General features: G+C 45.7%; 1 protein-coding gene across 3 annotated transcripts in view; it reads left to right on the top strand.

Moving 5' to 3' along the window:
• LOC309802679 (uncharacterized protein) overlaps window positions 1-24,764 on the top strand; it is a 52,012-nt gene that overhangs the window by 6,679 nt on the left and 20,569 nt on the right. For 2 of the 3 annotated variants that reach the window (XR_014293853.1, XR_014293854.1), the window contains exon 3: window positions 11-120. Coding sequence is in view for 1 of the 3 variants with exons in the window: in XM_082618436.1 (XP_082474562.1) it covers window positions 19-120; window positions 864-1,091 (330 nt within the window). In the remaining 2 variants the exon portion in view is untranslated. Of the gene's footprint in view, window positions 1-10; window positions 121-863; window positions 1,198-24,764 lie in introns of those variants that run through there. The other variant, XM_082618436.1, reaches the window with a different exon arrangement.

The following is a 24,764-nucleotide window of genomic DNA, read 5'->3' as shown; positions in this document are numbered from 1 at the left end:
CCCTCCACAGAAGCTGCGATGAAGGCTCCCGTCCGTCTGTCTGTCCACGGCTCTGGGCTCCTCTGCCTCTTGCCCTCCGCACGCTCCCTGTGTGATGCGTCCTCCCCCTCCTCCGAGACTGTGAGTAGAAACTCTCTTTTCAGTGGCAGTTGTCTCCTGATCTGCTGGCCTTACTGAACCTCAAGTTTTCTACTAAACATTCTATTTTAAACCAGCCTACGAGACACTTTGCAGACACTTAGAGTAAACAAATGAAGGATAAGTGAACTGTACACCTTTTTACAGTATTGTCAAGTTTAATAATTTAATTTTTAGAACTCATTTCCCCGTAAAATCACAGGCTCCATCAGGGTGGAGGGTGTCTAAAAGTCACGTGGACAGGACCAGACCCCTGTGAGGCCCTAACTACCTGTCTGCCCAAACTGAGGGCTCAGGCCCAGGCTTGACCAAGTCCCAGTCTCTGCCTTCGCACTGTGGGTGCAGTTTGGTTTGTTTTCAAGTTAAGCTTTTACGCTTGTCAGCTTAGCAGGGAAATGGTCGGTTCTAAACTCATCTTTCCAGCAATAATCAAGTCACATGGGGTGGGAGAAACGGGGAGAGGTTGGTCAAAGGGTAAAAGTTACAGCTCTGCCCGCCGAGTGAGTCTAGAGATGCAGTGCATGGCAGGATGAGTGCAGTTAACGACACTGCATCATGTCGGGGGGACTTGCCAGGGGAGCAGACTTGAGGTGCACAACCAAAAAGTGATGGTTAACTGAGCAGATGGACATGTTAGTTAGCTCGCCTGGAGCTCCACTGTGTACACAGACACCAAAACGTCATGTTGTACACCTGAAATTCATACAATTTTTATCAAAAACGAGCTCTGTGACGTGAGCGGCCAGCAGCTGTACCCAGACGCTGTGACTTCAACAGTGGCAGAAATGACCCTCCTGCCAGGATCGGGACCTGCAAAGGGACGGGCGGCGTTTGCTTCCTCGCTCTTGGAAACCAGCCCCCAGGCTGTGAAGAAGCCCGGCAGCCACATGGAGGAGGACGAGGCCAGTGGCAGCCACACAGAGGAGGACGAGGCCAGCCACCAGCCCAGCTGAGCCCCGGGTGGCAGCCACTGTGAGGGAGGCCTCAGCTGAAGTCACACGCAGCAGAGATGAGCCGTCCCCCCGGGCCCTGCCCGAAGCGTGAAGTCCCGCAGGAATAAATGATGACTGTTTTAAACCACTGCGTTAGGGGGTTGGTTTCACAGCAGCAGGTCCTGAAACGCTGCCGCCCCTCGCCCTCCCCCCGTGCCTGCTCCAGGCCTTCCACTTCCTCTCACCCCTGTTACAGACAGAGTGTTCCTGTCCACCCAATTCATACGTTGGGGTCCCAGCCCCACAGCGTGGCCGTGCTTGGAGACGGGGCCTGTAAGGAGGCGCAAAGATTGAACGTGGTCCTAAGGGTGGGGCATAATCCAGTAGGGCCGGGGTCCTGACATAGGAGGAAGGGGCTCCAGGGCTCCCCCCACCACGTGAGGACCCCGTGAGGAGGAGAGTCCACACCAGACACCCACCCGCCAGACTGTGATCTGGGACTTCCGGCCTCCAGAGCTGTGGGAAGACACACTTCTGTTGTTCAAGCCGCCCAGGCTGTCGTGGCAGCTGCTGCACATTCATCATACACCCTCGAGCCTCGAAGCCTCTGCACACACCCTCCCACCTGCCTGGATGCTTCCCGCAGCTCACACCTCCTGGCTAGGGCCACTCTCAGCAGCTGTGTTCCTAAGTCGGGGAGCAGGGGGGAGGCGGGGGGTATCCGCCAGGCCTCCCTCCCTGTTCACCCCTCTCAAAGCAACTGCTCCCTCCACCGCCCAGCACGGGTCAGTCCGCAGCTGCAGCTTTGATTTCTTTGAATAATGGTTTGATGGATGCTCCCCCTCCTCCCGGGTCTGCACAGGGCCTGGCACACATATGTGCGCCATCTTTAGAAAAGACGCTGGCCTTGACCAGGAAGGTAAGGGCACCCTTTGACCCAGATGTTCAGCTCCTGGGTGTAAGTGCCAGTGAAACGTGGGGCATGGCTGGGCGGTGTGTCCCCGGGCTAGAACAGGCCTTGCGTGTCTCATCAGAATGGATGCATGTGGCCCGTCCACACGAGGGACACTGAGTGGCTATGGGAATGCTGGAGCCAGACCACCCCGGGCAGCAAGGAGAGTCTCCCAGGCAGCTTTGTATGTCTCCTGTATGTACATCAAGGTTTAATGGAAAAAATGAACAATTGTTCAGCCAAGTGGTGAGTTGTTACTTTTAAAAGGGGTACAGAGCCCCCAGATGCTCCTCAAACACCCAGGCCCCTTGTCACAGGTGGGCAAACCTGGGCTCCCTGGCAGCACCCCGCTCCCTGACCTCACTGGTAGCACGTGAGTGACCAACAGGTAGCTCCCAGCTGCCTGAGTGTAAACCCCTTTTCCAGAAGGACCCTGGACTCCCTGCCCAGCAATTTTAAGTGGACATCAGCACCCACCAGCAGGGCCTCAGTGCCCGGACGCTGGCAGGTGATGAAGACCAGGATGGCCCGCAGACCATGTGATCCCTGCCTGCCGCGGGCCAGCGACAAGGCCAGCCCGGCCCCCTGTCAGCTGGAGACTCTCCACAGCCGTCCTCAGGACAGTTCTCGGGACGGGGGACGCGCGGTTCCTCCTCCAGCCTCCCCACCCCTCAGGGCCCTGGGAGCGACCTTGTCTTCGTCTGCTTACTGCTCTGTCTTCCTCCACGAGGGCTAGGAGTGTGTTAGGCGCACCGCAGGGTCCCCGGTGCTAAGACTGGCAGAGGCTCCCAGCTAAACGGCTGAGGGGCGGTGACGCAGCAGTGCCAGGAGCCCCGTGTCCTGGGACGTCCTGTGTCTGAGCGGCCAGGACGCACCAGGGAACAGGAAAGGACCCTGAGCAGGCCTTCCTGGTCCCTGCCCAGTCCCTCCCCTTACTGCCTGCCAAGCGACCCCAGAATGTCACTCAACCTCCAGGAGCCTCATCTGTGGATGAAGGGTGACAGGAACAGTTAGCCCCAAGAATGTGGAAGGAGACAAGTCAGACACCCGGCCCGGAGGGGTTGATGGATAAAGCTGCTTCTCTCACCAGCTGCCTGAAGGTGTAACCGAGGATGTGAGCTCCCTGCCACTGGGCGGTGCTCGTGGGCAACTCTGCAGGGCTGGAGGGAAGGGTGACTTCTGTGGTGGGTGATGCAGGGCCTGGCACCGGGCAGGCTCCAGGGAAATGTTTGCTGCCTGCACCCATGACAGAGTTGGCCCAACCTGACATGCTAATAGCAGAGTCACATTTAAACCAAGGACGGCGCGTTCAGAGGACACGCTTGCTGGTCCTACGGCAGAGGAGTAACGCATGATGCAGAGAGGGGTGGGCAGAACTCCGGTGGTGGCACCTGTGTGGGCGGGGGTGGCATCAGTGTGGGCAGGGCAGCCAGTTGAGGAAGCATCCCGGAGCCCTCTGGTTTCCTGCCCAGGAGGATGAGAACCAAGAACAAGGTGACTTTCCAAACTGGTGTGAATGGATGCAAGGTCACAGAAGCAGCCTCATAGCCCTTAACCCACGCCCAGGGCCCTGTCCCCAGAAGGTCTTAAAGAACCAGGTTGAGGCTTTACATGTGCACGTGCTCAGGCCAGAGATGCCTTAGTTTGGGCTGCCCTAGCCACACCTGGAGATACAGATTCTGGCACAAGGAGTTTATTTGGAGGTGAAGGCAAGGGTGTAGGGAAGTGAGAAGAGGAAGAGAAGGTGACTGACTATGGCTGTTAGCAAGCTGCCCGCCGCTGCGGAGCCCCCACTAGAGGATCCCCCCACTGCAGGATCCCCCCACTGTGGGCAACAGGAATCGGCCCACTAGGGAGCCTGGGAGCCAGTGCAGAGAGGCAGCTGGGGTCCTGGCTCAGTCTGCTCCTTGGGACGCTAAGCCTCCACACTGCAGCCTGCCTCAAGGAGGCCGAGGGGTCTCCAGCAGCAGAAGTCGCCAAGCAGAGAGGTGCTGGCATTTGGAAGTGAGAGGAGGCCAGGGCGAGGGGCTCTGGGAGCCAGCACTGCCTGGACTGAGAGAGAGCTTCCTGCTGTCCTTATCATAAGACCATGGATAACTGGCCCACCGTGTGGACTTCAGAAGGTCAGGGGTACACGTGATCGTCTTGTCACCCTTGCCTTGCTTCTGTAGTGGATCCTGCAGACTGAGTCATTCAACCTGTGTGCCACCCCCTCCTTCCATGCCTTTTGTCGCTGGAAAACCTGAAATCTATATTTCCCAGACACCCGTGCAACTAGGGTTCTGCAGGTGGCCTCAGCTCCTCTGGACAGATGCCTGCCTGAGACCTAAAAAGCGGAAGTGAGCAACACAGGGTGGTGGAGGGATGGGGCTCCTGGGTGGCAGGGAACAGAGGGGTCTGGTTCTCCCACAGCAGCAGCATCACAGACATTGGGGTTTCCATAGCAACAGTCTTGGGTGGAGTCAGGGGATTGTCTAGGCTGTGTTGTACCTGGCTGTGGGGCCTCCACTCTTGGTTCCCTGGTAGTCCTGGAATCTCAGTCTTAACACCCAGGAATAAGCCCCCTCTGCTCAAACCACAAAAAGTGGATTCTGTCATCTGTAACGAATTACTGTGACCAATACAAATTCAGATTCTGCAGTCACCTCCATTTTTCTTCCTGTGAGAAGAAATACAGGAAACTTAAGAAAAGCAAGTAAAAATCATCTGTAATCCCACCATCTGTAGGTAATTGCTGTAATATTTTTGCATGTTTCCTGTTTTTTTCTATATTCAAAATTACACAGTTTATATTATTCTCTGCCAGCTTTGCTCACTTAATGTGGATTATAAATGTGTCCCAGTAGCTTTGTTCATGTGGCCTTCAGCTCCCTAGACCAAATCAGGTTCTATTCACTTTTTTAAAACCACCATATTGATGTACAATTGACATAGAAAAAGCTGTAACTATTTAATGTATACAACCCGATGACTTTGGAGATAAGCATGCATCTGTGAAACCATCACCAGTCTATGCCATAAGTACACCCATCAGGTCCAAGTTTCCTCCACCCTCGCTATTTATTATTGTGATAAGAACACTTAACGGGAGACCTACCTTCTTAGCCAAGCTCTAAGTATATAACATGGCATTAAGAACCACAGGCACCGTGCCGTGTGGATCTGTGGAACTTACTCATCTTGGGTACCTGACACTTTGTACCCTTTGACCATCACCTCCCCGTTTCTCCCCTCCCCAGCCCCGAACAACCACCCTTCTACTCTCTTCTAAGGGTTTGGCCATCTTAGATTCCTCATATAAGTGGTACTATGTAGTATTTGTCCTTCTGTGTCTGGCTTCTCTTAGCATAATGTCCTCCATGTTCATCCATATTGTTGCAAATGGCAGGATTTCCTTCTTTCTTTAAAGGCTGAATAATATCCCATTTTGTGTATATACCACATTTTCTTTAGCCGTTCATCAGGCAATGCACATTTAGGTTGCTTCCATGTTTTGGCTATTGTGAACAATGCTGCAGTGAGCATGGAGTGCAGATACCTCTTTCAGATCCTGACTTCAATTCCTTTGTGTGTATGCACAGAAGTGGCATTGCTGGGTCATCTGGTAGCTCTATTTCTAATTTTTTGTCTGGCTTTGGTGTCAGGATCATGCTGGCTTCAGAAAATGAGTTTGGAAGTGTTCTTTCTTCCATTTTTGGAAGAGTTTAAGAAGGATTGGTATTAATTCTTCAAATGTTGGGTAGAATTGCTTGTGAAGACCTGGCCCTGAGTTTTTCTTTGCTGAGAGGTGTTTGGTTACTGATTCAACCTCCTTATTTATTATTGGTCTGTTCAAGCTTTCAATTTCTTCGCAGTTCCGTCTTGGTAGATTGTATGTTTCTAGGAATGTATCCATTTTTTCTCAGTTGTCCAATTTATTGGCATATAATTGTTCATAATAGTTTCTAATATTTTTTTATTTCTGTGACATCTGTTGTAATGTCTTCTCTATTATTTGTGATTTTATTTATTTGAGTCTTTCTTTTTTATTTCTTAATCTTGCTAAGGGTTTGTCAATATTGTTTTATCTTTTCAAAAACCACCTCTTATTTTCATATATTTTTTGTTTTTCTATTTTCTAATTTTATTTATTTATGCTCTGATCTTCAGTTTTTTCTTTCCTTCTGCTAACTTGGATCTTAGTTTGCTCTTTTTCTAGTTCCTTGAGGTGTAAATTTAGGTTATTTGAGATTTTTCTTTTGTGAGGTAGGTATTTATTGGTATCTCTTGGTACTTTCCATTTGACTCAAAATATTTCTAATTTCCCTTTAAGTTTCTTCTTTGAGTCAGTGTTATTCAAGAGGGTGTTCTTTAATTTCTGTGTGTTTATAAATGTCCCCATTTTCCTTCTGTTATTGATTTGTAATTTCATTTCACTGTGGTCAGAAAATACATTTGGGATGATTTCAATCTCCTTAAATTTGTTAAGACTTGTTTTGTGATCTATAATGTGATTTATCCTGGAGAATCCATGTGTGCTTGAGAAGAAGGTGCATTCTGCTGCTGTTGGATGTTCACTATATATCTGTTTGGTCCATTGGTTTATAGTGATGTTCAACTCTGCTGTTTCCTTACTGATTTTTGTCTGGATGTTCCATCCATTTTTGAAAGTGGAGTATTCGAGTCTCCTACTATAATTGTATGGCCATCTATTTCTCCCTTTAGATCTGTAGATGTTTGCTTTATATATTTAGGAGATCTGATGTAGGATGCATATATATTTATTTTTATTATTTATTTATTTTATAACCATTTTAAAAATTGAAGTATAGTTAATTTACAATGTTGTGTTAATTTCAGGTCTACAGTAAAGTGATACATATATGTATATGTATATAAATGCATATATATATACTTTTTCAGATTCTTCTCCATTATAGGTTATTACAAGATATTGAATATAGTTCCCTGTGCTATAGAGTAAGTCCTTGTTGTTTATCTATTTTATATATAGTACTGTGTATATGTTAATCCCAAACTTATTTATTTGTATTAAAATTTTTTTACTTTAAAACATTTGTAAAGGTTACTTTCCATTTTTAGTTATTACAAAATATTGGCTATTTCCCCATATTGTACAATACATCCTTGAGCCTATCTGACAACCAATAGCTTGTACCTCCCACTCTCCTACGCCAATATTGCCCCTCCCCGCAACTGGTAACTACTAATTTGTTTTCTATGTCTCTGAGCCTGCTTCTTTTTTGTTATATTCACTAGTTTGTTGTATTTTATAGATTCCACATATACGTGATTTCACACAGTATTTGTCTTTCTCTGTCTGACTTATTTCACTTAGCATAATGCCCTGCAAGTTCATCCATGTTGCTGCAAATGGCAATATTTCATTCTTTTTTATGGCTGAGTAGTATTCCATTGTGTGTATATGTATGTGTGTGTGTGTGTATATATATATATATATATATATATATATACACACCACACCTTCTTTATCCATTCATCTGTTGATGGACACTTAGATTGCTACTATATCTTGACAGTTGTAAATAATGCTGCTATGAACATTGAGGTGCATGTATCTTTTTGAATTAGTGTTTTTGCTTTTTTTGGATATATACCCAGGAGTGGAATGGGTACATAGATAATTGTTATATCTTCCTGTTGAGTAAACCTTTTTATCATTATATAATCATCTTCTTTATCTTGTGTAGCAGTTTTTGGTTCAAAGTCTATTTTGTCTCATATAAGTATACATACATTCCTGCTTTCTTTTGGTTACCATTTGTATGTAATATCTTTTTCTATCCCTTTACTTTCCACCTTTGAGTGTTCTTAAAGCTATAGTGAGTCTCTCGTACACAGCGTATAGTTGTAGCTTGTTATTTTATCCATTCAGTCACTTTTCATTAGTGAGTATAATCCATTTAAATTCTTTTAACTTTTCAACTAGGGTTAAAAGTGACTTGTGCACCACCATTACAGTATTGCACTGTTCTTTATTTATCTATATATTTACCAGTAAAATTTATACTTTCTTATGCTTCTGTGTGGTTGTTTAGTGTCCTTTTGTTTCAACTTGACAAACTCCCTTTAGCACTCCTTGTAAGGCAGGTCTAGTGGTAACAAACTCCCTCAATTTTTGTTTGTCTCTCCTTCATTTTTAAAGGACAGTTTTGCCAGGCATAGTATTCTTGGTTGGCAGATTTGTTTTTACAGCACTTTGAGTATATCACCCTACTCTCTCCTGGCCTTCAAGCTTTCTGCCAAAAAATTCTGCTTATAATCTTAATGGAGTTTCATTTTATGTGATGAGACATTTTTCTTTTGCTGTTTTCAACATTCTCTCTTTAACTTTTGACTATTTAATGTGCCTCAGTGTAGGCCTTTTTTAGGTTCAACCTATTTGGGGTCTTTTGGGCTTTATGAATCTAGAGGTTCTTTTCCTTTCCCAGATTTGGGGAAATTTTAGCCATTATTTCTGTAAATAAGCTTTCTTCTCCTTTATGTTCTTCTCCTGGAACTCCCATTATGTTATATTGTTTTTCTTGACTGTGTCCTGTGAGTCCTGTGGGCTTTATTCACTCTTTTTCATTCCCTTTTACTTTTGCTCCTCTGAGTAGAGCATTTCAAGTAACCTGTCTTCAAGTTCACTGATTCTTTCTTCTGCCTGATCAAGTCTGCTATTGAAGCTCTCTATTGAATTTTTCAGTGCAATCATTGTATTCTATGCTCCAGAATTTATGTTTTGGTTCTTTTTTTATGGTTTCTATCTCTTTGTTGAACTTGTGATCATGTATTGCTTTTTCTGACTTTGTCTAGTTGTCTGTCTGCATTCTCTTATAGCTCAATGAGCTAAGATGATTATTTTGAATTCTTTGTCAGCAATTCATAGATCTCCATTTCTTTGAGGTCAGTTACTGGAACTTTGTTTTGTTCCTTTGGTGATGTCACATTTTCCTGATTCTTTGTGATCATTTTATCCTGTGTTGATGTCTGCACATTTGAAGGAATAGTCACCCCTTCCAGTCCTTATGTACTGGCTTGGGAAGGGAAAGACCTTCACCTGGCTAGAGATTCTGGGAATCTTTTAAACCTTTTGTACTCTTCTCATCCCTCCTTGGGGGGCTAGTTTTAGGATTGTGTGCCTTCTCCTGATCCCATAGAGCTGTGTAAGGTGCTGAGAGCTGCCTATTCCTTCTCTCTAGGGTGTGCTCGGCTAGGCCAGGGCATTGGTTGCAAGCACCACTTCCATCCCTCCCTTCTGAAAGGTATGTCTTAGAATTTTGTGCCTTTTCCCTACCCCACAGAGCCATGTCGAGTGCCAGGCATCACCCACCCGTTTTCCATAGGGCAGTGCACTGAGTTGCTAGGACAAAGAGCTCAATCCCACTCTGTCCCTCCCTCCTGAAGGAGCAGTCTCAGGGTTGGGTACCTTCCCCCAGTCCTGCAGAGTCAAGTTGGTCGCTGAGATCTTCACTGGCTGCTGAGGTTCATGTACCATCTGTGGATGTCTGTGGGGCACCATCTTTGGGGAGTTGTTGCTTTGGGGGTGTATATGTTGGTTGCTATGAGCCTCCACCCTTTTCTTTGTTCTTAGCTGCTCCCAAACAATCCAGCCATGCTGATTTCTTCAGTGTTCTGGATGCATCAAGATAAACAGAGCTTTTAGACATTGCCCCCAAAGGCTGGGGAGTGAGACCCTCACCTGTTCTCTCATTAACCTGTGGCAGAAATCGTGGGCTAGGCGATCTCTCTTGGTTCTGAGTTTTGTCAGCCTGGGGGAGAGGTGATGCAAGCAAAGTGACACCGCTCTTTCTGCCCTTCCAGTGTGGCTGATCTTGCATTTTGTGGTCCACTGGGGTGCTGGAACCTCTCAACTGGACTCCAGAGCTCTCACAAAGGAATTTTTGCCTGTAGATGGTTGTCAAATCATCAGTGTTTATATGGGGGAATGAGGGCTGGAACCTCCTGTTCTGCCATTTTACCAATATGACTCCCTCTCTCCATGTACTCTTGTAACACTTGGCCCTTAGAACAAAACTCAAACTTCACTCACAGCCTGCAAGGTCTGAGGGATCTGGCCCTACTCACTTTTCCACCTTCCTCAGCTTCCAGCTTCCTCTGGCTTATCCCGCTCCAGCCACACATCTTCCATTACTTCCCTCTCACAGCCAAGCTCCCTGACCCCAGCATCTTGGTAATTCCTGTTCCCCTTGCCTGGAAGATCTTTTCCTGGCTGTTTCTTTGGCTGGCTCCTTCTCAACTTTTGGACTTCATTTTAAATGCCAGCTCCTAGAGTAGGGTTTCCCTGTTTCCCCATCTAAGAAACCTCCCCAACCCTCCCATGGTTCTCTACCACATTACCCCTTCTTCCTTCTGTGTACTTGTCACATTTGTCCACTTGCTTATTGTCTGTCTTCCCCCATAGAATGTCAACTCCAAGAGGGCAGACACTGTATCTGTCTTGTTTATCACTATATTCCCTGCCCATTCCCTGTACATTTCTTTTAAAAGAATATTTCAAACGGCAACATAACAATCAATGTATAAAGTGCCACACTTGACTTCACCCTTTTCTATTTGTGTATATGCAATGATTTCTGATTATAAATAATACTACAATGAACATCTCCATGCATAACATTCTTTGTCCCTGCCTCTGGTGATTTTGTTCAGTAATGTCTCAGAAGTAGAAATATTGGCTTCATGATAGAGCATGACTATGTTTAAGGCTCCTTCATAAACATGGCCACACTGCACTCCAGGAAGTCTGACTGAAGACCTAACATAAGTCTCACCACCCCTGAATGTGAGGGCTATGAGACAAGAGACGAGTATTTATTTATTTGTTTGTTTGTTTGTTTATGGCTGTGTTGGGTTTTTGTTGCTGCATGTGGGCTTTCTCTAGTTGTGGCGAGCAGGGGCTACTCTTCATTGCAGTGCATGGGCTTCTCATTGTGGTGGAGCATAGCTCTAGGCACGCGGGCTTCAGTAGCTGTGAGATGTGGGCTCAGTAGTTGTGGCTTGCAGGCTCTAGAGTGCAGGCTCAGTAGTTGTGGCTCACAGGCTTGGTTGCTCCGCGGCATGTGGGATCTTCCTGGACCAGGGCTCGAACCTGTGTCCCCTGCATTGGCAGGCGGATTCTTAACCACTGCACCACCAGGGAAGTCTCAAGAGATGAGCAGTGCACATGGATCACCTGGGGATCTGATTAAAATTCAGATTCTGATACAGGAGATCTGGAGTGGGACCTGAGATGCTGCATTTCTAACAAGCTCCCTGGAGGATTCCCCCAGAGGCTCTCTACCTGCCTGCTCTTTCCTGTCAGTGTCTGAGCTCCGTATTGACACAGCCCCTGGGCACCTGTGCCACTGCCCAGACCTCAGCCTGCCAGGCCAGCAGCCCCAGCAGGAAAGCCTGTGCTCGTTTCTGCTCTGCTTGCCTCAGGCCCTGTCTCCATTTGGCTGTCAGCTCCAGGCTCCATGACCCCTGATGTATGTGTGGTTCTTAGGGGTTCTGAGTTGTTTTCCACGAGGTGTGTGTTGAACTTAACCCTTCAGATTCCAGGATGCACCACTGCCCTGGGTGGGGTAGTGGACATCTGTGACCACCTTTCCTTCCAGTCCTCTGCTTCCTCATCATATGACAATAATATCTGTTTTTTTCTGAGAAGACCCTCCCCAACCCCCAGCCTTTCCTGGTCCATGTGGTTTGGGGGAAGTTAACCTTCTATAATACCAGAATCTAAAGGTGAGCCTATAACCTAGATCTGGCCAATCAACAGATTTCATCTCCTTGCTTTCAGTAATCTGTTTGAGGGTGGACATGTGACCTGGTCCCAGGAAATCTGTGCCAGGACTTACAACAGAACTATTGTGAATGAGAAGCTCTCCCCCGTCTGGGGGGCTGCCAGGGCCACTACATAAGCTAACTGACCAGAGAGTAAGGCCAACATGGAAACCAGAGATAAGGTAACTCCTGATGTCATAATTTGAGGCCCTGGGTCAAGCTGGACCTGAAGCTGACTTGATTTCAGTGGGGTTGGGCCATAGTGGAGCTAGGACCAAAATCATCATCACAGCAAGACACCAGCTTAGGCACTGAGGCTTGTGTGTGTGTCAGTGTGTTCAGCACAAACTAAGGAGGGCAGAGGGCTCCAGAAAGAAAAACCTCAAAAGTGAGCCTGCCCTGTACACACACATGTACCCACAGGCACGTGGGCACACACAGTCCAGGCCAGAATAGTGGGGATCATGGTGGGGGTGGGGGGACTGCCACCAACAGAGAGGAGGGCTGCTCCTGTCAGATGGGAGGTTTTCCCACGTTACTGGCATCTTTGCATGATACACAGTGAGCTTTGAAACAAAAATAAGAGACAAATTGGATGGGTAAGAAGTAGCTTAATGTAAGTGTAAGTCGAAACAGCATTTAGATCTGGTGTAGCCTCTAAACAACTGTGCGCCTTCCATCTCCTCCTGGAAAGGAAGTCCTGAATTCTGTCACTTTGTCTTATGCATGTACAGGGGCTTCAAATGCACCATCCTGGGGGGATGTGGAGAGGTAATGCAGAGAGGACAGGTGGCCGGGTCAAGGTCGCACAGCCCATTGTGTCCAGTGCACCATCTGGGGGAGAGGTGACCAGTGCAAGGTGACCAGAGCGGACATGCGGGCAAAGATTTTCTTACTAAAACCCCGGGTTTGACTCATCACCAGAGGCAGGTTTCCTGGGAAGCTATGGAGGCTGAAACTGCAGGGCCCTCAGTTGTTCAGCCCCTTCTTAAATCCCAACATAATTCTGGGTTCTTTTTCTTAAAAAACACCACCCAAAACTACGTAGATCCACAAGGTGTGGATCAGACCCAGCCCCCAACTGACCCAAGGCTGTTTCCCACTTCCTTCCCCATCACCTTTCAAGAACCCCAAACTCAAGGGCGTTGTCATAAACTTGAAATAGGTACTGAAAGGCCTTTGCTTCTAGGGTATCTCTGCTTGTCCTCACGTGCAGTTTCTTCCCTATTTCTGATGATTTAGGCACTTGTTATGCAAACGACATCTACGGAGACCCCTTCTGTGAAATGCTCACGTGCCTCTTTCAAGGTCCTCTGCTTCATCTTAAACATAAAACCAAATCCTCTTGCTTCTCCCTGGCCAGTGCTCGGGGGTCCCAGCCTGCAGAAGGGGAGAAGCCCATGAGACGCTCCCTAGCCATCCACCCAGTGACCCACGAGAGCACCGCCCACCTCCTGGCCAGTCAGTGCCCGTCAGTTGAATGCGGACTGTGTTTCGTAAGTAAAGTAGCTCCGTTTCGCCACAGGTGCTTCTGCCTGTCGGTGTCTGTTACTTCACTGGAAGCATCTGCAAAGCCCAGCTTGCTATCTGGTCCTGGGATGGGTGTTGACAAAACTCAGCAGGGAGCCACCTGCTCAGGGCTGGGTGTGCTTGAGAGGCTCCTGGAGGGGACACAGGTGGGGGCACGTGTCCCAGGGCGAAGGTTTAGGGGAACACTGAGAGAGGCTTCTGGGAGGAGACCTGAGGGCAACCACCTCCTGGAGGAGAGCATGAAACGTGTCTTCACTTCTCCAGAACCCGGGCAGGGATGCAGGCCCCACCCTGCATTAGTTCACGTGCAGGATGCACTTTATAGAAGCCGCGTCTGTGGGTAGGACACATCCTTCCTGTCCAAATCACATTTTGCAAAAAATTAAAATAAAGTTGGGCACTTTCTTCTTCCCATCTTCTCTAGCTGAGGCCTCCAAGGACAGTGGGGACTCAGCCTCCAGCCTGCTGACCACTGGTAGGCAGGGCCGGGTCTGGGACTACTGGCAGCAGTTTTGCTTCTCTGTAAAACTTTAGATCTCTCCATCAAATCTGAATGAGAGCCTTGCTGGGTAGAGTAAATTTGGTTATAGGATTTTCCCTTTTATCACTTTAAATATACCATGCCATTACTTCTGGCCTGCAGAATTTATCCTGAAAAGTCAGGTGCTTACATTATGCGAGTTCCCATGATGTAACTTATTGCTTTTCCTTTGTACCTTTTAATAGTCTTTACTTTTTTTTGCCATTTTAATTACAGTGAGTCTTGGTGTGGTCCTCTTTGGTTTGATCCTGTTTGGGGCTTACTGTGTTTACTGGACTTGGATGTCTGTTTTCTTTGCCAGGTTAGGGAAGTTTTCAGCTTTTATGTCTTTAAGTATGTTCTCTGCCCCTTTCTCTTTCCCTTTTCCTGCTGGGACTGAAAATGTTAGTGCACTTGATGTTGTTTCAGAGGTCTGTTAAACTGTCCTCATTTCTTTTTATCCTATTGTTTTCTGTTCATCTTCAGTGATTTCCAGTACTCTGTTCCTCCAGTTTTCTGATTTGTTCCTCTGTATCATTTTATCTACAGTTGTTTCCTTTTAGTGTATTTTCATTTCAGTTATTGTATTCCTCATCTCTGGTTGGTTGTTCGTTAAGATCATCTTTTTAAAAAACTTCTAAGGGACTTCCCTGGCAGTCCAGTGGTTAAGACTTCACCTTCCAATGCAGTGAGTGAGGATTCAATCCCTGGTCAGGGAGCTAAGATCCCACATGCCTCAAGGACAAAAAAACCAAAACATAAAACAGAAGTGGTATTGTAACAAATTCAATAAAAGACTTAAAAAAAAAAACCCCAAACTTCTAACTTCTCCCTCTTGTTGTCCATTTTTCTCCTGAGTTCTTTGATTATCTTTACAATCATTACCTTGAACTCTGTCTTGAGTAGATTGGCCATTTCCACGTCACTTAGATCTTCTTGTGGGTTTTCTTGGGTTATCTTGTTCCTTCATTTGGATCGTGTTTCTGTGTCACCTCATTTTTCTTTTTCTTTTGAATTTTCTTTTATTACTTTTTTATACAGCAGGTTCTTATTAGTTATCTATTTTATACATATTAGTGTATATATGTCAATCCCAATCTCCCAATTCATCCCACCACCACCACCCCTGCCCTCACTTTCCCCCCTTGGTGTCCATACACCTCATTTTTCTTAACTTGCTGTTTTTATTGCTATGTATCTGGTACGTTAGTTACATTTCCTGACCTTGGAGAAGTGGCCTTTTGTAGGAGATGTTCTATGTTCCCCAGCAGCCCACTCTCCCCTGGTCACTAGAACTATATGCTCTAGGTGTACCCCCTATGTGGGCTGCTTGGGTCCTTCTATTGTGGTGGGCTGACTACTGTGGATGGTCTGGTGGGCTTGGCTGCCACCAGTCTGGCTGTTTGCCAGGCTCTGCCTTGTATGGAGGCTGTCAGTGCTGCTTGGAGGGAGAGAATAATGAGGCAGCTGGCTGCACAGCCATGGGTGACATCGAGACTAGTGCTGGCTCACTTGTGGGTGGAGTTGGGGTCCAGGAGATATCAGGGCTGGTGCCCAACCACTGGTGTATAAAGCCAAGTCCTGGGGCTATGCTGGCTTACTGGCAGGCAGAGCCAGGCCCTGGGTTCTGGTTGCAGGGCCCAGGAGAACCAGAGCTGGTATCACACCACTGTTCTGGACACAGCTGGCTGCAGGATCTGGGGTGTCCTGAGTCTTGTGTTGGCATTCTGCTGTGCAGGGCAGGACCCAGCCGAGTCCATAGATGGTCCTTGCCTGCTCGTGTTTGGGCTGGGTCCGTAGGCTGCTGGGCTGTCCTAGGTAGTCCTAGGGCTGCTATCCGTCCACTGGTAGGTGGGGCTGGTTGTGAAGCTTGAGCAGCCTCAGTGGCAGTTGGCACCAGGGCCCAGCCAGTCTTAGGGCTGGTTCTGGCCTCCTAGTGAATGGTCCGGTTCACAGGCTGCTGGGCAGCAGGACTGGTGCCTGCCTGTTGCTTTGTGAGGCTGGTCCTGAGGCTAGAGCAGTCTCACTTGTGGGAGGGGGCTGGGATTCTGGTGCTGATGCCTGCCTACCTGTGGGTGGAGTTGGGAACCAGGGTCTCTGGCTGGAGGGTCCTACGGGGCCCTGGATCTAGTTCCTGTACACTGGTGCTTGGAGCCTGGTCCCGGGGCTTCTGGTGGTCGGGGTCCAAGTCCAGGGGCACCTGTGGGCTTGAGAGGGTCTTAAAGGAGCCTGAGTGCTGGTGGATGGGGCTGTGTCCCTGCTCAGTTAGTTGCTTGGCCTGTGGCATTCTAGTACTTGGACTAAGGGTACCTTTGGGTAGATTTCTAAGGGTGACCCCTTACACAAGCCTAAACCCACCTGCAATTTCCACCAAGCCAGCAGCATCTACCCTAAGCAACAACAAGGCCACACCTATTCCAGGAGGAACTCAGCCCCTAGGAATCAGGCCCAGGGAAGCTGCACTTCTGGAAGTTGTTACCCAAACCGTCACACTACTCAGCAGTCTCAGGTGTGCTGTGCCTGACATCTCTAGCTCAGTGCTACTGAATACGGGTCTGAGGGAGGAACATCTGCTTCAACAAAAACTTGTCAAAGATGTCATTTCATGAGCCCCACAGGAGGATCATAACTTAGAGTGGGTCCTGATTCCCCCGCAAACTTGTACTCACTTTAAAGCTTCAGAAGAAACATTTGCTACGTGGTTCCCATGCAGTTTCCCATTAGTATTACATGATGAGTATTTAGAAATAACATCACCTGTGCCCTCCCCACAGAGTCTGTCTGTTGATCTCGGTGGGAGCATCCGAGTTGTTTTAACTCCAGTTGATTCTAAGGTTAGGCCTGGTTTAAGCCCAAGGGCTACTGGTACCTGGTGACAGTTGTTTCCAGTCTTTTGTCCTTTTGCCTTTGGGGAGGCATCAGTGTCTGCTCTACATGGGATTGAAAGGGGCAGGGCATTGTAGCCCACTTACTCTGTGCTGTAGCAGAATTTTTGGACATCTGTGTGAGGGGAGAGCATGTATAGACAGGAAAGAAAAAGCTCACAGTTTGTTGTCCATGCAAGAGCTTATTGTTCCTGAATCTCTGTTTTTCAAAAGGTTGGCATTTGTGTTTTTTTTTTAAGATTCCACACATAAGCGATATCATGATATTTGTCTTTCTCTGTCAGACTTCACTCAGTATGACAATCTCTAGCTCCTTCCATGTTGCTGCAAATGGCGTTATTTCATTCTTTTTTATGGCTGAGCAGTGTTCCATTGTATATATGAACTATATCATCTTTATCCATTCCTCTGTTGATGAACATTTAGGTTGCTTCCATGTCCTGGCTATTGTAAACAGTGCTGCTATGAACTTTGGGGTGCATGTATCGTTTTGAATTATGGTTTTCTATGGTTACATGCCCAGGAGTGGGATTGCTGGATCATATGGCAGCTCTATTTTTAGTTTTTTAAAGAATCTTCATACTGTTCTTCACATTGGATGTACCACTTTATGTTCCCACCAACAATGCAGGTTAAAGTTAATAAATAAGCAAAGCCATGGGAATATTCACCACTATGATTTACATGGGAAAAACTCCACAGAGTCCAAAAATCTCATCTCAGGACCGGGCACTGCTGAAATTTTGCAATGACAGAGTTGGGCCCTTTAGCCAAGCTCAAAAAATTCAGACACTTGCCACCAAAGTCTGATAAATACCGTAGCTTCCTATTTACACCATAGTTACTCAGTTACTTAAAATGGATTTAGATTGACGAACAACTTGACATGTCAGTTTGCTAAGTACCATTTGACATAGGACTCTAATACCATCATGAGACAGTGCAGGGCTTGCATGTGTGTGTCCCCAAGCATGGTCTGGGTTTCCACCATTGTGTCACCCACCAGAGGTGAAAGATCACTGATTTCCCAGGGACAGGCTGCTCCTTGTGACTTCCCCTCCTCACTTCAACAGCCTCCAAGTTACCTGAAAGTGGAAGACAAGTCTTAGTTGCCCTCAGTGTCTCCCTCCCACTCACTATCTTCAGAGGAAGAGGAAAGCTGAAGGTCATCATAGAGGACACTTCAGGGACCAGAGCCACGGTGCTCCTCAGACTTCTTGCAGAGGGAGAGTTCTGACCAGGAGGGTTGGATTTCTGCCACAGGATGGAAAGAGGGAGATGTCATGGACCTGCAGCTCCACCAGCCTTTGCTTAATCTTGTGAAGGCCATCCTGAGGGGCTGACCTGGAACATGGTTAATTGGTGGAGGATGGGGTCTAGTGCAGGCTTGAACAGTATTGGGGTGAGATCTGTTGAGTGGAGGTTGGAGGTCAATGCTTTGCACCAGGGCAGGTGTCCTCCTGGCCCTTGGGGTGCCCTTGTTGGTCGATGTCCAGTTGTTCTGGGTGAAGGATGGAGATTCTGGAACACCCCCCACCCTGACCCAGATCTGGTCTCTGAGTCCTCTTCTGGGGAGTCTGGATAGGACTGAGTCTGGGTTTTTTTGCGGGGGGTTCAGTCAAGCTTGAATGGAGATCTGGGCAGATCTCTCACTTGGTGCCTGGATGCTGCTTTTGGAGTCCTGGACCAAACTTCTCTTGATGGGAGACACTGAAGGCCAGGTGGATTTCAGGTCATGTTTCCCGATAAGTGAGCTAACTGAGAGATCCGTTTCCAGGACAGATTTCCTCTTGGATGTCTGGAGGAGCATCAGCCTGCGTGGATGCAGTAGAAGAGCAAAAACCAGAAAGATGATACGTTAGAATTTTCACACCATCAGATAAAAGGTAAAATTAACTCAACGGCATCTCATAACATTAAATTTAACATCAGGAGATACGAGGAATCAATTTAAAATAGGACGAGTTACTCAACCTCAGTGGTGGTCACGAAAAAAATTACCATATTGCCTTGATACACTTATACATCAGAGAGAAAAAGAGACTGTAATAAATGTCTCTTGTTCAACAAATGGAAAGAAGCTTTTTCATACACACTTTTATGGATTGTACACAGTTTAGTATCTTGCAGGCACTGTGATGGTGAAATAAGTTTGATAGACAATTTTGGAGGATGTATCACTATTTAAAGATGCCTGGGGCTTCCCTGGTGGCGCAGTGGTTGAGAGTCCGCCTGCTGATGCAGGGGACACGGGTTCGTGCCCCGGTCCGGGAGGATCCCACATGCCGCGGAGTGGCTGGGCCCGTGAGCCATGGCTGCTGAGCCTGCGCGTCCGGAGCCTGTGCTTTTCCAAGGTCTGAAGAGTTGTGTCCTGAGAACATAGGTGGGAAGAGTTTGAAGGTGGCTTTAGTGGCTGTGCACAGTGAGGACCAGGGCTGCTGGGGAGGAAATTCCACTTAAAGAGATGAGGACTTGTGCTTCTATTCAGAAGTTCAGGGGGCATCAGTTACTTCCCAAGATCCCTGTGACTTTTGAAAGAAAACATACTTCAGGTTTACCAGCACCCTGTATTTCTCTACACTCTGCCTGTTTGCAGGGGGTTGCATGTTTTTGACCTCAGGATTCATATTAAGTATCTTTTTGGCAAAACAGTCATGCAGATGGCCAACAGGTACTGAAAAGATGCTCAGCATCACTAATCAGGGAAATGCAAATCAAAACCACAAGGAGGTATCACTTCACACCTTTTAGAATAAACGTCATCAAAAGGGCAAGAGATAACAAGTGTTGGGGAGGGTGTGGAGAAAAGGGAGACCTTGGCCACTGTTGCTGGGAATGTAAGTTGGTGCAGCCACTGTGCAAAAGAGTATGGAAGTTCCTCCAAAGATTAAAAATAGAACTATCATAAGATCCAACAATTCCATTCTAGGTATATATTGAAGGAAATGAAATCACGTTCTCAAAAAGATGTCTGCAGGGCTTTCCTGGTGGCGCAGTGGTTGAGAGTCTGCCTGCCGACGCAGGGGATGCGGGTTCGTGCCCCGGTCCGGGAGGGTCTCGCGTACCGCGGAGTGGCTGGGCCCATGGGCCGTGGCCGCTGGGCCTGTGCATCCGGAGCCTGTGCTCTGCAGCGGGAGAGGCCACAGCGGTGAGAGGCCCGCGTACCGCAAAAAAAAAAAAAAAAAGATATCTGCAGCCCCAAGTTCACTGCAGCATTATTTGCAATAGCCAAGATATGGAAACAATCTAAGTGTCCCTCAATGGGTGGAGAAAATGTGATATATTTATATAGAAACCAATCAATCTATTTATCTATCATCTATTTATCTCTATATATAGAAATGTGTATATATCTGCCATACAAAGAAAAAATTTCTACCATATTCCACAAAAAGAAAGGCCTTTGAGGGCATGATGCTAAGTTAAGTATGTCAGAGAAAGTTAGTGTATGTTCTCACTTACAAGTGGAATCTAAAAAACTCAGCTCCTCTTTTTCTTTCTTCAGTGGAAGCTTCTTTATATACTCTGTCTCTTTATTTCCAATTCACTGTACGTTGGCTCTTGATTTTCAAAAATGATGATGCCCTTATGTTCATCACTGGTCATGTAAAGGATCTGATAATAGAAAATGTTCAATAAAATACAGAAAAGGTGAGTGGAAATATAAAGGAAATTCACAGAACTTTATGATCACTGTTGCTTTCATCTTAATGGTCACCTTCTGGAGATCTCAGCATGTTGATCTAAGATGCTCACAAATATGAATTACATCATTCTCTTACCAATCCAGGTTCATTTGCCCGATGATCAGCAAGGCAAATGCCAAGATTCCAAGGTTTGCTGCAGAGAAAGGGTTTATTTACAAGGGAATCAAGGGAGGAGACAGGAGAACAAGTTAGAGATCTATCACTTCAAAGGGAAGGGAGCAGGGATATTTAGGGGTGAAGAGTAGAGGGAGGTTGGAGGTGAAGGGAAAGGTGATTGAAGGCAGGAAAAATGTGAGGTTATCGCTGTTCTGTGCAGGCATATCTCTGTTACATGCTAGTTCATGGGGTGCATGTTCAGAATGTGGTGGCATTAGCATGAGCTAAGGATGGAGCTTTTGGCCCCCTCATTTCAAATGGTCATCCACTGTGCACTCGCACAGGCCCAATTGAATGTTTGATGGTCTTGTCTGGTTTGAACAGAGCAAGACTAGATTCATGACCTAAAAAAAACAACTTAACCAACCATTACTATAGTGACCCGTCTGTCAGAGGAGTTATCTACAGGCGGTGGTTAAAGGAGTCTTGTAATATATTGTCTAAGCTATGGGAAGCTTTCAGGGTATGCAATTCGAAGGAACAATGAATGCGAGCTTGACGGTGAAGGCATGTTACAAGAGGAGGGTTTTAAACAAGTTGTTCCCTTATCTGCTGTTCTGTGAGACAAACTCAAGAATATCTATTAGTTACCAGTTTCTGTTAACCCTATGAGATGGGTTTCAATTCCACAAGGATTGGGTCCATGTAACTTTCACTTGCTAAACTCCATCTAGGCCTAGTGGAACCCGGGTATATAATAAACTTTTGTTAAGACATGATCTGAAATAATGAATGAAAGAATCATTGCTATATTCATAGGGAATTTTATTTAAGAACAGATTGATTATAAAGTCAGTCATGGGACCTGTATTTTACTTTAATGTACTATGGACAACACCTTTTTTTTTTTTTTTTTGCGGTACACGGACCTCTCACTGTTGTGGCCTCTCCTGTTGTGGAGCACAGACTCCGGACGCACAGGCTCAGTGGCCATGGCTCACGGGCCCAGCCGCTCCACGGCATGTGGGATCTTCCCGCTCCGGGGCACGAACCCGTGTCCCCTGCATCGGCAGGCGGACTCTCAACCACTGCGCCACCAGGGAAGCCCACCTTTGTTTTTTTTAACATCTTTATTGGAGTATAATTGCTTTACAATGTTGTGTTTGTTTCTGCTGTATAACAAAGTGAATCAGCTATATGTATACATATATCCCCATATCCCCTCCCTCTTGCGTCTCCCTTCCACCCTCCCTATCCCACCCCTCTAAGTGGTCACAAGACACCGAGCTGATCTCCCTGTGCTATGCAGCTGCTTCCCACTAGCTATCTGTTTTACATTTGGTAGTGTATATATGTCCATGCAACTCTCTCACTTCATCCCAGCTTACCCTTCCCCCTCCCTGAGCCCTCAAGTCCATTCTCTACATATGTGTCTTTATTCCTGTCCTGCCCCTAGGTTCATCAGAACCATTTTTTTTTTAGATTCCATATATATGTGTTAGCATATGGTATTTGTTTTTTTTCTTCCTGACTTACTCCACTCTGTATGACAGTCTCTAGGTCCCTCCACGTCTCTACGAATGACCCAATTTCATTCCTTTTTATGGCTGAGTAATATTCCATTGTATATATGTACCACATCTTCTTTATCCATTCCTCTATCGATGGACACTTAGGTTGCTTCCATATCCTGGCTATTGTATAAATAGTGCTGCAATGAACTTTGTAGTACATGCTTCTTTTTGAATTATGGTTTTCTCAGGGTATATGCCCAGTAGTGGGATTGCTGGGTCATATGGTAGTTCTATTTGTAGTTTTTTAATGAACCTCCATACTGTTCTCCATAGTGGCTGTGTCAATTTACATTCCCACCAACAGTGCAAGAGGGTTCCCTTTTCTCCACACCCTCTCCAGAATTTATTGTTTGTAGAATTTTTGATGATGGCCATTCTGACCAGTGGGAGGTGACACCTCATTGTAGTTTTGATTTGCATTTCTCTAATAATTATTGATGTTGAGCATCTTTTCATGTGCCTCGTGGCCATCTGTATGTCTTCTTTAGAGAAATGTCTATTTAGGTCTTCTTCCCATTATTTGATTAGGTTGTTTGTTTTTTTGATATTGAGCTGCATGAGCTGTTTGTGTATTTTGGAGATTAATCTATTGTCCGTTGCTTCACTTGCAAATATTTTCTCCCATCTGAGGGCTGTCTTTACGTCTTGTTTAGGGTTTCCTTTGCTGTGCAAAAGCTTTTAAGTTTAATTAGGTCCCGTTACTATTTTATTTTCATTACTCGAGGACATGGGTCAAAAAAGATCTTGCTGCAATTATATGTCAAAGTGTGTTCTGCCTGTGTTTTCCTCTAAGAGTTTTATAGTGTCCGGCCTTACATTTAGGTCTTTAACCTATTTTGAGTTTATTTTTGTGTATGGTGTTAGGAAGTGTTCTAATTTCATTCTTTCACATGTAGCTGTCCTGTTTTCCCAGCACCACTTATTGAAGAGGCTATCTTTTCTCAATTGTATATTCTTGCCTCCTTTGTCATAGATTAGGTGACTATAGGTGTGTGGGTTTATCTCTGGGCTTTCTATCCTGTACCACTGATCTATATTTCTGCTTTTGTGCCAGTACCATACTGTCTTGATTATTGTAACTTAGTATTATAGTCTGAAGTCAGGGAGCCTGATTCCTCCAGCTCTGTTTTTCTTTCTCAATGTTGCTTTGGCTATTGAGGGTCTTCTGTGTTTCCATACAAACTGTAAAGTTTTTTGTTCTAATTTTGTGAAAAATGCCATTGGTAAGTCGATGGGGATTGCACTGAATCTGTAGATTGCTTTGGGTAGTGTAGTCATTTTCACAAGATTGATTCTTCCAATCTAAGAACATGGTATGTTTCTCCATCTGTCTGTGTCATCTTTGATTTCTTTCATCAGTGTTTTATAGTTTTCTGAGTACATGTCTTTTGCCTTCTTAGGTAGGCTTATTCCTAGGTAGTTTATTCTTTTTGTTGTGATGGTAAATGGGATTATTTCCTTAATTTCTCCTTCTGATCTTTCACTGTTAGTTTATAGGAATGCAAGAGATTTCTGTGCAGTACTTTTGTATCCTGCAACTTTACCAAATTCATTGATTAGTTCCAGTAGTTTTCTGGTAGCATCTTTAGGATTTTCTATGTATAGTATCACGTCATTTGCAAACAGTGACAATTTTACTTCTTCTTTTCCAATTTGTAGTCCTTTTATTTCTTTTTCTTCTCTGATTGCCTTGGTTAGGACTTCCAAAACTATGTTGAATAAGAGTGGTGAGATGGATATCCTTGTCTTGTGCCTGACCTTAGAGGAAATGCTTTCAGTTTTTCACCGTTGAGACTGATGTTTGCTGTGGGTTTGTTGTATATGGCCTTTATTGTGTTGAGGTGGGTTCCCTCTATGCTTACTTTCTGGAGAATTTTTATCATAAATGGGTGTTGAATTTTGTCAAAAGCTTTTTCTGCATCTATTTAGATGATCGTATGGTTTTTATTCTTTAATTTGTTAATATGGTGTATCACATTGGTTGACTTGCATATCTTGAAGAATCCTTGCATTCCTGGGATAAATCCCACTTGATCATGGTGTATGATCCTTTTAACGTGTTGCTGGATTCTGTTTGCTAACGTTTTGTTGAGGATTTTTGCGTCTATGTTCATCAGAGAAATTGACCTGTAATTTTTTCTTTCTTTTTTTTTGTGTGTGATATCTTTGTGTGGTTTTGGTATTGGGTGATAGTGGCCTCATAGAATGAGTTTGGGATTGTTCCATCCTCTGCATTTTTTTGGAAGAGTTTGAGAAGGATAGGTTTTAGCTCTTCTCTCAATGTTTGATAGAATTCACATGTGAAGCCATCTGGTCCTGGACTTCTGTTTGTTGGAAGATCTTTAATTTCAGTTTCAATTTCATTGCTTGTGATTAGTCTGTTTATATTTTCTAATTCTTCCTGTTTTAATCTTGGAAAGTTGTACCTTTCCAAGAATTTGTCCATTTCTTCAGGGTTGTCCATTTACTGGCATATAGTTGCTTGTAGTAGTGTCTTATGATCCTTTGTATTTCTTCAGTGTCAGTTGTAATTTCTCCTTTTTCACTTCTAATTTTATTGATTTGAGTCCTCTCCCTCTTTTTCTTGATGAGTCTGGCTAAAGGTTTATCAATTTTGTTTATCTTCTCAAAGAACCACCTT

Source organism: Mesoplodon mirus (genome assembly GCF_964341445.2).
Source record: "Mesoplodon mirus genome assembly, chromosome: 4".
NCBI classification, from domain to species: Eukaryota; Metazoa; Chordata; class Mammalia; order Artiodactyla; family Ziphiidae; genus Mesoplodon; species Mesoplodon mirus.
This window is presented reverse-complemented; position numbering and strand designations above follow the sequence as displayed.